Consider the following 14,944-nt stretch of genomic DNA (forward strand, 5'->3'; position numbering starts at 1 on the left):
CAGGACAGTACTCTATCCACTGAGCCTCACCAGCCAGGACTACAAGTTGTTTTTTTTCAAGTTAGTGTACAACATACTCATTTCAGGTATATAACATAATGATTCAACATTTGTATATACAGTATTGTGAAGTGACCTCCACAATAAGTCCAGTTAATATCCATCACCAAAAAGAGTTACAATTATTTTTCTTGTGATGAGAACTTTTAAGATCTACTCTCTTAGCAACTTGCAAATTTATAATATAACACAATGAACTATAATCACCATGTTGTACATTATATTCCTAGAACTTATTTTATAACTGGAAGTTGGTACCCTCTGGTGACCTTTACCTATTCTAAGGAGAAAAATGAGAATTAGATTATTCTATCATAAGTAATCTCTACAGAACACTTTGTTGGATTTAATTCATAATATGTAGCAGAGTAATCTTTAAGAATTATATTTAATATTTAGGCATTAAATTTCATTTAGGCCATTAGTCTTGAAAGAAAAAAAGACTTCTTTTAGTATTCTTTATGTTTATATTAGGATGTATATAAAGCAGAATGTCAACTTTGCTCTTTTAAAATTCACGAGCAGGAAATAATCCATGACATACACAATAGCTATGATGATTCTTTTTGATTCAGACCTAATGGAGAATATAGTGGGAGTATAAATTATAAATAGAGACTGTTGACAAATAACTACACATTCCTTTTTCTCACTGATCAAGTGAATAAAATATTGATACACTCTTATTTTCACTAATCAAACTATATCAAGCATATCAAATTTTGAAATTACAGAACTTTGGAAGAAGGCTTTCAGAAGACAATCCTCACAATTTTTAGCTTGTAGAAGTTAAGAATTTAAACAAACAAACAAAAGATTGTGGAAGTTATCGATATGTATTCTAGGCTGGAGAAAGAAGAGGTAAGGTAAAGAATTTTTTCTTAATCTGCTGACATTCTAAATCCTATCTATAAAGTTCAGAGAAAAATGTGTTGGTTTGTGTATATACATCATTCAGGAATGGTGATATTCAGCTTTTCCTGAAATTTTCTTTTTAACCATCAGCCATTTGTTATTTGGCCAAATGATATGTGGTGCAATCTAGATAAATATGTTAATAATATTTTACTGGTATTGCCAAATTACTCATCTAAGCAACTCTACCAGTGTATATATACCAAAGATAAAAGAGTTTCAAGCTATGCAGACTGTCATCAATACTTGGTATTGTATAGCTTTTTCAACTTTTACCAATTTTGTGAATATGCAATAGCATATTACTTGGGGTTTACTCTTCATTTCTTAATTTCTATTAAGCATTTATTTCTTTTGTATATTGGCCATGGGAATACCCTCTACTGTAAAGTATTCTTTTATCCATATTTTCTGTCAGGAATTCTTTTCTTATTCACTTGTAGAATTTTTTTCATAGTGTATGTTTTTCATATATATGAAAAAATATATAGATATTAAATATATAGATATATAGATATAAAACACATTATATATATTAAAACATATAAACATATATATACATAGTACCTCCTAAAATGCCTTATCTTTTTACTTTTTTTGTGGTCTGTTTGTTATAGAGAAATTAAAAAATGTATTTAATGACTGGGGCTTGGTCAGGAAAACAGGAGCTCCTAAATAGTCTGAGTTGCTAAGATTCAGTATAAAACAATTAGAGGGAAAACATGACATGTGGAGGGAGCGGAGGTCAGAAGACCACTGCTGGCTTCCAGGAAGCCCAGTTCCGGGAAGCTGCTGCCATGCATCCGCCTGCCAGCTCAGCTACACGCTGCTGCTGAAGGTGCCGGAGGGAAAGAACGGCTTCTCCACTGTCCCACCTTCCAGCCTCACGGGCTGTCTTTACGTGGCAGGTTCTAAGCAGAGATCCTCACTGGCAAGAACACAGGAAACACAGTTGTCAGGTTTCCACCTCTGCCCTTCAGGACGTGCTGAGGAGGGCCGGAATGCTCCTGCCTGTGGACGGGTCTCTGCGTGCATATTTTGTTTTAGAAATCTTTCTCGAACAGAGCTATTTCAGGAGGCATCTTTTTTCTAAACATTTAAAAGTTTTGATACTCCTATATGTCCTCAGCTGCCAGAAAGGAAATTTTATGTAAAGAATAAATTTGTAGGAATGTGGAACTTAAGTTCGAAATTTGCAAAAGCTTTTGGGATGTGAAGGCTGTGAAAATGGTAATGACTCTTGTCATTCAAGTTCAATTATATCCAATATTGTCCATATAAATAGATAATCAAGAAATATTTCTTTAATATTATAGTTAGAATACCTTTTGTTACATAATTATCATTAATTGATATTTCCTTTATTATTTGGTTAATTTAAGATTTAAAGAATAAAAGGAATGCCAAAAATATTTGGTTTAAGTGGCTATATTTGTTTATAGGCTATTTAGGAATACATGATGTAACTCTGTTGCTCCCTTATAATTTAATTATTTTTTACTTGCCTTTGCATTAAGTATATTATATACTAATAATAAAGTTAGAGTTAATTGGTCATTTGATTAATTTTCATGGTTAAGATTGCTAATAAGATACTGGTAGTTAAAATAAATGGTTTATTTTTAAATGTAATCTTTATTGTATTCTTTTACATCACATTTTAGTCCCATTTACCCCTCTCCCGCTAGCCATTACCTTCCTACATATCTATAAGGCTAGCACACGAGAAAAGGCATCATATATTAGCTAATGTCCATCTTTAATTTGAATATAAAAATTAAAATGGCCCTGTTCTGTGTGGCTTATTAATTTTTTCAAGGAAATAAACAAACAAACGAACAACAAAAAAACTTGGAAGCCTAAAAGAGTCCAAATATATCTGAACTTCTCCCTTTGGGGTAACACGTGTCTCGGTTAGGCTTTTTAGTGACTTAAATGTACAGAAGTGATAACAAGGGGACATCTGAACCCAGAGGTACTGCCTAATGGCTGTTCTGGACATTTACCAGATCAGCTTTACAGAAGACGATGCTATGATCCATCAAAAGCAAACAATTTAGCTCTGCCGTGGGTAGCTTAAAATACCCCATTCGTTTCTACTGAAAGAAAGTGGAGTAACTACAAATAAAGAGCTGAGAGAATATACAATGAAGGAACAGAGTTTAAAAGCCTGATAAACACCATAAAAGAGCCTAGAAGCAAGTCACTGCCCTACAGACCACTTACCCATAGGAAAGCATTCAGGCTCTCAGGCATAAAATGACAAAAGTGTCTTTGGGAAGAATTGCATTAATGTTTATTATCGCTGGATAATAAAAAGTATTCATTCATGGAATTTTAAAACTAAAACGTCTCCAATAGGTTGGGAGTTACAGAGTGTAGTACTTAAGAGCATGGATTCTGGAAGCGGAACTCCTCCGTTGGGTTTCCGTGTCTGCATTTATCAGCTACGTGACCTTGGGCTTCGTTTTTCCTCCTCTTCTCATGGGGCGTACCAGGACCTCACTCACAGGCTTATGTCTCGTATCTAGTAGGTGGCAGATAAATGCGAGCTATTGTTTTAAACTCTTATATTTAACATGGTATTTAAAAGTCTCGGTGTGCTTTTTAGCCCACCTCTCTCCTGCCTAGCTTCCACTGGGTCCCCTTCTTCTTCCTTGTCCAGCTCCAGGTAAATAACTCAGTCTCAGGCCTTGCTCAGGCCTCTGCACCTAGTATCTGCCTAGAGCCTGCTACCCTCAGATCTGAATGTGTTGCCCCTTTTTATAACCCGAGGATCAATCCAGGTGATGCTTCATCTGAGATAGAGTCCCTGAGCTAACCAGCTACCGTAGCCCCGTCAACTTCATAGTATCTATCCCATTGTCCAATTACAAACTAATTCTAACTGCAGTTCTCTTATGTTTTGTTCATGTCTTTATTTTTTGTCTTAGCGCAATTAAAAAGTTGGCTCCACGTGGGCATACACTTTGTCTTGTTCATTGTTTTCTTTGTCCCTAGACCATAAAACATGTCAGTGGGGAAAGACAAAATTTAAACCTATGACCAAATTAATCAATGATTTCAACAATAAATAAGTTGGTTCTAGCTCAGGAAAGGGAAGATAAGACAAGCCACCAAATAAAAATGACATTTTTCACAACATAGCCTTTAAAGAAAGAAATACAGTAAAGAAGATTAGGTTTAGAAATGCATTCTTGAAATATGCATTGAGAGGCTAAAGAGGTCTGGTCAGAGTATCTCATTAGGATTTTTCAAGTTCAATTATGTAGAGAGTTATCCAGAGCAGAGTGATATTTTAGCAAGATACTCTATTGAGACCCTAATGTCTGATCTGTTCTTCCAGCTTTAGAAAAAGGAACAGTAATTTTTCTTACTTTACTCCTCTACATCCTCTAGGAAAGATAGCTACATCTTCATCGCTCAGAGGGAAATTAACCACTAATTTGTGTTATACAAAGCACCTGAAAATATGCTTCATCTGGATCTTTATTTGGGGTGAGTTTCAGATTTCTCAAGGGCAAGAGTAATTGCTGCCATTATTTTGAGGAGAATGGAAGAGTGATCTGACTCAAGGAAGTAATTACTTCCGAGAGGCCGGAGGGATGAAGAGCAGTGGGATCCCCCACGTGGTGCAGTCAAGGTCTGGCCAAGTGCAGCAGAGATTTTATATTCAAGCAGCGTATCTGTCCACACTTCAACTGTATAATCAAACTAGGATTGACTGAGAAACTTATTAGGGGGAAAAAGAATATCTCCACAAAAGACTAACTAAGATTATTCTTGACAATTCTAAAGGATAGAGACAGAAGAAGTGTAATTTGCTTTATAACATAAAGGAAGAGGACATGTTCTCCCCTCCAGTGTGATGCAGCATTTTTATACTGAGTATGTATATAATTTATTTATTGTTGGAGGAAAGTGAGAAAAGTTTACTGTCTTCTCACTGTAGTAAAGCTAATATTAACAATGGGTAAACCAAATGCTTTTCTTTTCTAAACACCCAAGATTCTCTGGGCTTCCACAACACCAATGACCATGGAAGCATATAATAATACAATATCTTTGAACTTCTATTTTTGGAATGTCTATTACAGTTGTACCTAATCGTAGAAACTCTAAGCTGTCTTTTTAATATCTCTTTTTCACTTCTTTCTCAGTAACAAACTCCTGGTTTTGTCCCCAGCAGAAACATAGAGTCATATCACGCAGTGTATCATGATGGTCTAATAGCAAACCATTTAATCAGCCACATACTTAATTTTCTGGTGTGCTGTGCTGGAACATTTAGGCAGAGCTACACGCCCAGTTGTAGACAAAGAGAGATTAGAGAATGTCTGACAGATGATTGTCATCCCTAATAAAATGAACACGTGTGGTTGGTACTGCCTGTTCCCTCTTCCCTCCTGCCCCAAATGTATCCATCTGTGACCGTGTCCCAACGAGCACGAGGACAGACAGAGAACACTAGAGATGCTGCAGCAGCAAGACAGGGGCAGGGCCCTTACTGACCAGATTGAACAGTTGACTCAAAACCTATGCACCTTCTTTGTTGTCCTTTGTCTTGTATTAACAATAGAAATAAACCGTGGTTGTTTAAGCCATGGTTGGGTTTTTCATTTCTTAAAGCCGAAAGCAGTCCTCTCAGCCAGCATTTCCACCAGTCCATTTTGCTATTCATAATTAACCAATGGACCAATGAGACAACTGAAATAAAATAAAGCTTAATGGCCTGTTCTAAAACATTTCTTCGTTTTTATCTTAGTCAAATGAGATTCTGTCTACCCCAAACTGAAAATAACCACAAACAGCAAGTGTTATTAAGTCAACAAAACAGACAGTATTAAGATAGAAAGTGACTTTCATTAAATAGTGTGTCATTAGACAAGGGTGGTCATGAAAGGCTTCTTTATGCTAAGACTAAGCTATGAGAATCTATGGAAGTAGGATTAGTCTGAATTGTATTATGTGCCTTGAATGTACTTAATGTGTTCTTTCTAATCTCTGTGCCTTTCTTCATTCTATTCTCTTTGCCTGGAGTACCTCCCATTTCCTTCTGTGGCCTACCAGCCCTACCTTGAATACTATCTAATTCATGGATCTATACCTGACCTGCCTTACCCTAATGTTCTCTCTCCTCTCTCAAATTCTCTTAATGGCAGGGGTGGTGTTAGACTTAGGAATGACTGGACACAGGAATTCAAACACAAATATGTGCTCTTTTTCATTTTTTCCTATAAGTGAACACCTTAGCAAATACTCTCATGTTAGGAAATTCATTATTGCTTCTAAGAATTTTATGAATATTTGAAATATGTGGCCTGGTAGAATCTTCTGTATCACAAAGGCATTTTATAAACTCAGTGTTAAGATCACATGTTAACTTATTAAGAATATGGAAAAAGATGCAACTGAACTGAAATCAACTAAAATATTAGGAAGGGAAAAAACCAAAAAACTATGCACAATATGTTTGAAAAAATATAGCCACCATGCAGTGTGATAACTATTACATTAGTTGTAGATATAAACACAGATTTATAGATGTACATCTGCCCTTTTAAAAATAATTGCCTTATACTCTCTTCTGAAACTCTTTATCTTCCCATCTTCATAAAGATGTGCATTCCATAATGACCAACTAGAGTCATTCAAAAAGAAGAGTGACTTCAAATATTTGCTTTTTAAGGTTTCTTTCTCTTTTTTTGACACCCAATAGCTCAGGCCAATGACAAGAAAGTCAATGATTTTCCTTATTCCAGACACCCAAGCACCCCATACAATTTAAAAATCCAGATATGTCACCTGAGTAAATTCAATTAAATAAAAATTTAGGTATGTCCTACAATGCACAATATCTTTGCATGAATAGCCTCAAGTTACACAGAGTTTAAATATCAGAAAAGAAAATCCAGATTTTCTCTATGAAATCCATTAACATTTTAGACATGGATAAATGCAAAATGATGCAGAACAAAGAAAGACTATTATGTAAACACTGAGCCATGACTTGAAAAATGTCAGCAGCCCTGTTTGAAAACAGAGAAAGGAGAAGAGGAAAGTAGATTTAAAAATATTTTCCTTTCTGAAGAGATCACATTAATTATATCTGAACAATAATCCTCAATACCATTAGTTTAGTCTATCATACAGTAATATTTGTAACACAGATTGCTTGCATTTCATTTGTCTTTGGAAGGACTTCATAAGAAATCACATTATATAATAGTTCTCAGGAATTAAAAGTAGGCTTTCAACATTCATTTTGTTAATTTATGTTTTCTTAATGTTAATGATGTAACAATTAAAGAACAAGTAGAAAAAGCCTTCAGATAATCAGGGAGCAAGAGTAATCTCTCAGTATTATGCACAAGGATATTTTAATATAATGAATCATTATACTCTCTTATCTACTACTCCTCATAACATTAAGAAAGACTATTTTCAGAAATGATAATTTGATTCAGATTCCCTTTAGGATCCCATGTGAATACCTTAAATGCTGTAACCTTTTTAATTTCACAGTTTCTGTGATAGTTTCTATACATCTTACTTCTTTAGAAAATTTATAGGGGTCATTAGATTTTTTTCCCAAATATTCTAATACTAAAGATTCCTGGATATTGCTACTTAATTTATTTTGCTATATTAAATAAATAATGTAAACTTTTAAAAACTGACTTGATCTAGTAGATGGAAATTTATTAAACACATGTAACCACTTTAATTTTACATGTGCTTTACTTTTAAGTAGTATCTTATAAATATGTTATTTGAATATAATTTATTGGACATGGATGCTATTAGTCTGTTTCTTATATTGTGACATTGATGAAATAAATTCATACAACAATTGAAGTAAGCCACCTGGTTCTCAGTCTTTGAACTGCTACCTGTTAACTGTTAGAATAGCTGACTTCAATATCATAGAATAGGCTTGTATGAAGTTATTTTTAATAAAGCAGTTCAACAACAAAACAAAACAAAACAAAAACTTAGCTATTCTTCGTTATAAAATCACCTAAAACCATCGTTTGTCATCAATGACTGTCCAACTACTATGGTTACACATGTATTGCGCCTGTTTTGCAATTACGGTGGGAGCTGAAATATTAAATGTCTATCTACCAAAAAGTTTAATTGTGTATTTCTTAAATATTCAATGAGGAGAATAGTGCCATTTAGAAAATACATAAATAAGCTCAAAGTTACAGATTAATTAGCTTCTGAACCTTAGTTGTTTCAAATGTAAAATAGCAACAGTGAGGATACCTATAATTTATGGAATTGTTGTTAGGGTCAAATAAAATTATATATTTAGAAGGGCGTTCCATACCTCAATCTACAGCCTCATATACATCCTCTAAGCCCCACCGGTTTATTTACTTGCTGCATTACCACAGAGAGGGTGGTGGGTGGGAATAAGTCCAAGCCAACATCTTCATTTAATTCCTAATAGCAAGTCTATTATCAAATGTTGGATATCACTTCACCTCATGTACTTTAATTATTTAACAAATACTCAGCATTAGTGTTTGATAACTTTATTCTTCCAAAATACTTACTGGTATAGACAAGTTGAAAGCCTTCATCTGTCCCTTCAGAATCAGAATTAAATTCTAGCCAGAGCTGATTTGAAGTACTACTAAGTGTCAGTCCTCTCAGAGATGCACCAGTGAAAGCACCTAATAGATGAGTCGTTTTATCTTTTCCATCATAAATCTGCAAAATATATGTATAATTACAACATAAATGTGCCAATAATCACCAACTCAAAGGATATATTTATATATACATGTAAAAGAGAAAATTATTATACTCTTCTTAAATCAGTTTACTGCATGTTTCCAAAGGACAATTATAGATGCATATAAATTCCTACAAATATCAAGTTAAGAGTTAAAATGCACATGCATAATTTTATTACTCCATGCTCAGTAGAATCTAAGTAATATTCAAACTCATGTTGTGTAATTTTGCTCTTATTATAAAAGCAATGACTTTTTATGGCAAACAACTTAAAATTGAGAAGACCTATGGAGAAATTAGTTTCCTAGGTTGGTTGGTTGTTTTTCAAATGCAACTCCCTCAAGGGGACCAAACACCTGCTTTTCTAGTAACATAAATAATATAAAATGCACTCGCTTATTTTGCAAGTTCTATAACTTACCCATGTTCTTTCACTTGTTTCACTTTTTACATTTATTAAATATCAAGGACAAGAGAACTAACTGCTTTTAGAAACTAATTCGACAAGTCAAAAGTATACAAAAACAAAACTGATAAGCTCCGAAGCATCACTCCATTGCACTCTCACTTGCCTTGTTTTCTTTCTTCTTTTTTTCAGGGGAGGCCTGAACATAGGCCCCCACTAGCATGAATTATGCAGTCTAGTTTCCCACATTTGGGGAAACGGTAGGGGTCAGCACATGCCGAGTGCAATGGATAAGTCTTGCCATGGGGAGACCACCTTCATGATCATGGTGTCTCCCCTGCCAGGTAAATATAGCTTTTCTTTCACCCACACATTCTGGACACCTCTTCAGGTCAGTAGATAGTCTTCCTTTTGAGCACTGTGTAGTATTTCATACAGTGACGTTAACACAACTTCCTGTATCATTTCCATATTAACAAACTCAAGCTTTTTGCCACTAAAAGTAATGTCAAAATAAGCAGATTTTGCTGGGGCTGGGAGTCTCTTAGTTGAATGCTAATGAGTAGAATGAATGGAAAAATACTGCTCAAAGTTATGTCTCTGGCTTGGAAGTGTCTTTCTCTGACCTGACGTTAGAGTCAGAGTTGGGTCACTAACATCCTAATCCAGTGATCTTTCTATGGCACCAGTGCTTCTCAAGTGTGGTATTTACTACATTTTTATCACCTAAGGGGGGATTTCTAGGTCATACACAATGGCAATTATTGTTATTCTATTAATCTGAATGATCTATTTTTATTGTGCTAGTTTATTTGGTTTAATTTGAAAATCTATTTACAGTGTTTTCTATAGTTTATAAATAAAAACTCATGTATAATTTTCTTTTTTTCAAATTATCTTTATCAGGTTTTAGTGTTAAGTTGAACTTAATAAAATGAATGGGAAAATTTTAACCATATTTCTAAGCTGGATTATTCCAACAAAATAATGAGCCTTTTCTATCTGCAGATTCAAGACTTTCTTTAATACAAGAAAATGTTCTGGAGTTTTTATTTATTCCATTATTCTGTTCTTTTGATCCTTTTATTTTCCACCTGGAATTCCTATTATTTACATATTCACGTCTCCAAACTATGTTGCAATTCTTTTATATTCTCTCTTCTGAAATTTATCTATTTTTCCCTATGGAAACAATCTTTCACTGGATCTTTCACACTAACAACTAGAGTTTCATCAGAGACTAATTTCTTTTTAGGTCTTCTAAGACAATTCTAAATTTTAAAATCATTAGTTAAACTCTAGAAAGTCTCCCTCTCTCATCTCTACTTATATTATTACAATTTCTCATAACTTTTAAAATTATCACGAATTTCTCTTTTAATGCTTTTCTAATTCAAATTAATGCATAGCTCCTGTTATTATGTATTTAACTTTGTCTTTCTTCCCTCTGATTACTTAATTCCCTTAAGTATGTGCTTATTGATATTCAGCTATTTTCAGTTTTCTGCTTACTTATTCTGGATACACATTTAAATGTTATAGGGACAACACAAACTTTAACATACCACACAAATATATTAAAGACACTTAATATACTCTTCTAATCACATTCCCCATTCCCTTTTCTGCACAGGAAGTTTCAAGTCTACAGTGACAAGCCCTTTCTGCCCTTTCTGGTTTTATAAGATTCAACTTTTCACTTAGGAATGTTATTAATCAGGGATAATTTGGAAGCAAGGATCAGAAAACACAACTTTTGTGTCTGTGAGTTTCAAATGTTCAATATTGCCAGAAGTCCACTTCTGAATACATTTGTTTTATGAAATGAAATAGTTCATATACCCAGTAAATCTGGTAGATCTTATTTGTGTTAATATTGTCAAGGTGACCCCAAAGAACAGTTTCATTTTATTTCCCTTACTTCCCATCAATATATAATTTGATTCCCATGTTAAGTATATATAATTGTCTTTTGGATTTTACCTAGTTCTGATTCATGTTGTAGACACACTGAAAGAACTTCCAGTCCATCAAACAAAAACAGTCAAATAAAGGGAAAATAGAAACTAAACAAGTACTTACTATAACTGAGTAAACAAAAACTGGTTGTTGAAAATTTTTTAAGTCTCTCCTAACAATTTTTTTCTATCAAATTTTGATGGCAATAAAAAATGTTTAATGATAGCAAGGGCCATTACTTGACTCCATATTTATAAATCATTGATATATATATAACAATGTAAAAACTAACAAAGTAATTTAACAATACTTCCATGCATGTGTTTGGTTCTGGGAATAAAAATTAAAAAAATATTAAGACATTCTTCTTAACTCAAAGAAAGTTTTAAAAATTAATCTAATATTTTCTATTACAGGAGAAACTTTTATTTTGGACCTTTGTATATTTTTAAGCTAGAGGCATACTTTCTTCTTTTCAAAAGAAACTTTCTTAGAGAAATAATTTTAAGAATAATTACTAAAAGAAGGGCATGGAAAGGAAAAACATTAAAAAACAGGGAAAGAATTATCTGATGCCCATCTGGGAGGACCTAATTCAATACCAAAATGCAGGAACTACATTTCCTGCATTTATTTCACAATGTATAGTCAAAAGGTAGAAAACAAATGCTAAAGAAGCACTACTATAATTAAGAAAGTACAATGAGGCGTGATTATCCAACCATGAATTTTAAAAGCATGTACAAAATTATTAAATCCAATGAAAAGCAAGTGTTCAGAAGGCTTTTGGAAAAGAATAATTTTACAGTAATAAGGCGATGCTGTTTAACTGGTAAATAAAATCCTTCAAATGTATTCAAATAACTATGGAAGCATAAAGGCAACAAGGAAGGACAATGTAGTGTAGCCAAAAACAAATTACTTTTGAAGGAGACATGAGTACAAAGCACACAAATAAGAGATCATAAAAAAAAGTACCTTTCACTTAAAAGTAAATTTACCATAACAGTCATTATTGGGTCTGATCAGAAGCATGAGGAATTTTATTTGGGATTGTTACTTGTCACAATTCTATTCTTACTAAAATCAGGACCTTTAAGAATAGTTTTATATAAATGGGCCTATTTTTCCTTTTTAAGATGCATTGTAAATTAATGTTATCATTATTTTCAGCATATATCTTAATCAATATCTATTTTTATCAGAAATTAGAAAGGTAAAAAATTAGATAACTGTGTAACACATTTTCGTTGGAAGGGAACAGACTCTTAGTGTTGCCCACAGAAACATTCTTAGTCACTGAGCACCTAATTCTGACCCAGAAGACTTATTTTTATGCCAAATATGGAATTTCAAGTCAATTTAAGAGTTAATATCATGAAAGACACTGAGTGATTTTATAATGTTAATAAAATTACTTGATAAGACTCTAATTTGTTAAAAGGTTGCAGTTAATTTGGTAGTCTAACAGTGGAACAGACTAGAACTTAATACTGCCATTTTTCAATTACCAAACCTTTTGTAATGGATCAGGCCTCTAAATTAGTTATGGTGTACAGAGCCTCCTAAGCCTGGAAGGTCAAACCCTACGTTGATGAACTGATTATCAACCCTCAAAACTGTTGTTAATTTTATAATATGTGTATGATTAGAAAGCATACACTCAGTCATTTTTCCAATGAATTAGCAAGAAAGATGTTACTTAAACCTAAGAGCAGAAAGTACATAAAAAGTAAAATCAAAAGAGAGAAATACATGTGTACTATGTGTACAAACCTCCAACTTATCCCTGCTCATAAACATTAGAATTTTTATTTTTGATCATTTGTTGTACAGATTGATTTGGAAACATAAATACATGTTTTTCTAACAAGACACCAAATTGTGAGTGAAAAAGAAAGAATACGTTTTACAATGGTTAATCAAAAAGGACTATATTTTAAACCTTATGTGTTCCTCCAAAAGTAATGTGAAACAGAGCAGAGAACTTTTGTTTGCATTCAAATATTTGTGCCTTGGAAATAGCTATATTGTGTTTCCTCAGTTATAAGAGCTGGTACATTTTAGTGAGGGAGCTGGGGGCACAACGAACAGCCAGGGGCATTAGCTGGTTGTTAGGTAACAAAGTTGACGTCCCAACTTTATGGTTCACATTGTGTGGGCTATCGTTAATCATTTCACTTCTGTGATCATCAGTAGAAGAGAGCTTGAAGGCTTTTGTGAGGCCTAACACAGCACGTTAGGCTAATGGATATTTAGAGTGCTTTTGGAAGGAGTGATAAAGGATTAGCAGTGAACAGCAATAAGCAGAGTTGGTATGTATACGTGGTGGTCATCTGAGCTCACTGATTCGCTGGAAAATGTTTAACCAGTTCTCAAAACAACAAAACTGGGAGTGTATATGTTGTTCATACATTTTTTAAAAAACAACTTTTATTGGCATAAGGAGAGGTTAACAAACTTTTTCTGAAAAGCATGAGATAGTAAATATTTTAGGCTGCTGGGGTCAGAACATCTCTGTCGCAACTACTCAGTCTTCCCATTGCCGCACAAAAGCAGCTATCAACAGTGTGTAAACGAAAGAACGTGACCTTCCCCCAACAAAATTTTACTTACAGAAACGGGTCTCAGGCCCATTTCCCCCCTTAGATTGTCATTTGGGAATTCCTAATTTAAAGGATGTATAGCACACAATTTAAAAATAGTAATAAAATACACAATATTCATTGTTATAAGTCCCACAGAGTTGATTGATTGTTACCAAGTGCTTTCAATGTTTTTTTGCCAAACTATTTTATCTGCACCTTATCATTGCCAACTGACAAACAGTAGTTCCTAAATGAATATGACTCGATATTTTTACTTAGACAAAAGTGAAATATAAAAAAAAGTTATAGCAGAAGTTCACTGGTGTGCAAATGGTATGAACAACTTTTCTAAGTTGAATAGTTGATACCTTTTCAAATACTAGAAAAGGTATTTTTCAATTTGTGGTACTACTTACAACGTACAGATAATGGGCAAAACAACAAATCAGGTCAAGATTTGTGGTGCTTGCCAATTTCTGCAGTATAAATGCTCCGACTGTGACCATGATCACCCTAGCAATGGAACATCACTGAATGTAGAGTTGGGGAGGGATGCCCACTTGGATATATTATGTCCACCACAGAGATACCATATGCATAACTAACATAAAAAACACAGATAGTCAAAGTAGTAAAATAATTAGGGTATTAAAGTGTATTCATTACTTTTGCTTTTACTATAATTTAAATGTAAGTAAATTTAATAGTAATCTAATTCAATTTTTAATAGTGACAACATATAATACCAAGCTCACAAAATTACTGAAAATCTAACAATAGGCTCTTAGAAGTGGCACACCCAAACAATCACATGTAGGTTAGGAAAACAGTTTGAAAATAATACATCTTAGAAAACAACAACAATAACACATTAATAACCTTATCACACTCCTAAAAGATATTATTAATCAAGTTCTTCAAATATCGAATTTTTCAGAAATATGACACCAATTGTCCTAACCCTTTCTTTAGAATCTCAAAATCAATTTTGAGTTATTTTGCTGGCTCTTTTCAATAATCACCTGTTTAGTCTACGTTCTGCATAAGAAATAAGTCTTAAACTACATAATGCTCACTCTGATAGAAAGATTCCCTTGAATTTTGTCTCTGCTAAACAGCAACAAAAACGAAACAGTATTTCTGATTGGTATTCAACTTTTGTCCTATCAGGCTGACAATGAGAACTCTTCATTGTTAATTGTTTAGAGTCGACATCTAATTAAACACCTCCTATAAATGTTAATTGAAAGAATTAATTACATTACAT

General features: G+C 33.5%; 1 protein-coding gene and 1 non-coding gene across 2 annotated transcripts in view; both read right to left on the bottom strand.

Moving 5' to 3' along the window:
- Positions 1–14,944, bottom strand: part of CSMD3 (CUB and Sushi multiple domains 3) — an 893,237-nt gene that overhangs the window by 270,901 nt on the left and 607,392 nt on the right. Inside the window, 1 exon segment of the mRNA XM_028533680.2 lies at positions 8,541–8,697. Coding sequence (XP_028389481.1) covers positions 8,541–8,697 — 157 coding nt within the window.
- LOC114514912 lies at positions 9,321–9,482 on the bottom strand. Its single transcript, XR_003686140.1, has one exon. It is a non-coding gene; the product is annotated as a U1 spliceosomal RNA (small nuclear RNA).

This window comes from Phyllostomus discolor, chromosome 7 (assembly GCF_004126475.2).
Source record: "Phyllostomus discolor isolate MPI-MPIP mPhyDis1 chromosome 7, mPhyDis1.pri.v3, whole genome shotgun sequence".
NCBI classification, from domain to species: Eukaryota; Metazoa; Chordata; class Mammalia; order Chiroptera; family Phyllostomidae; genus Phyllostomus; species Phyllostomus discolor.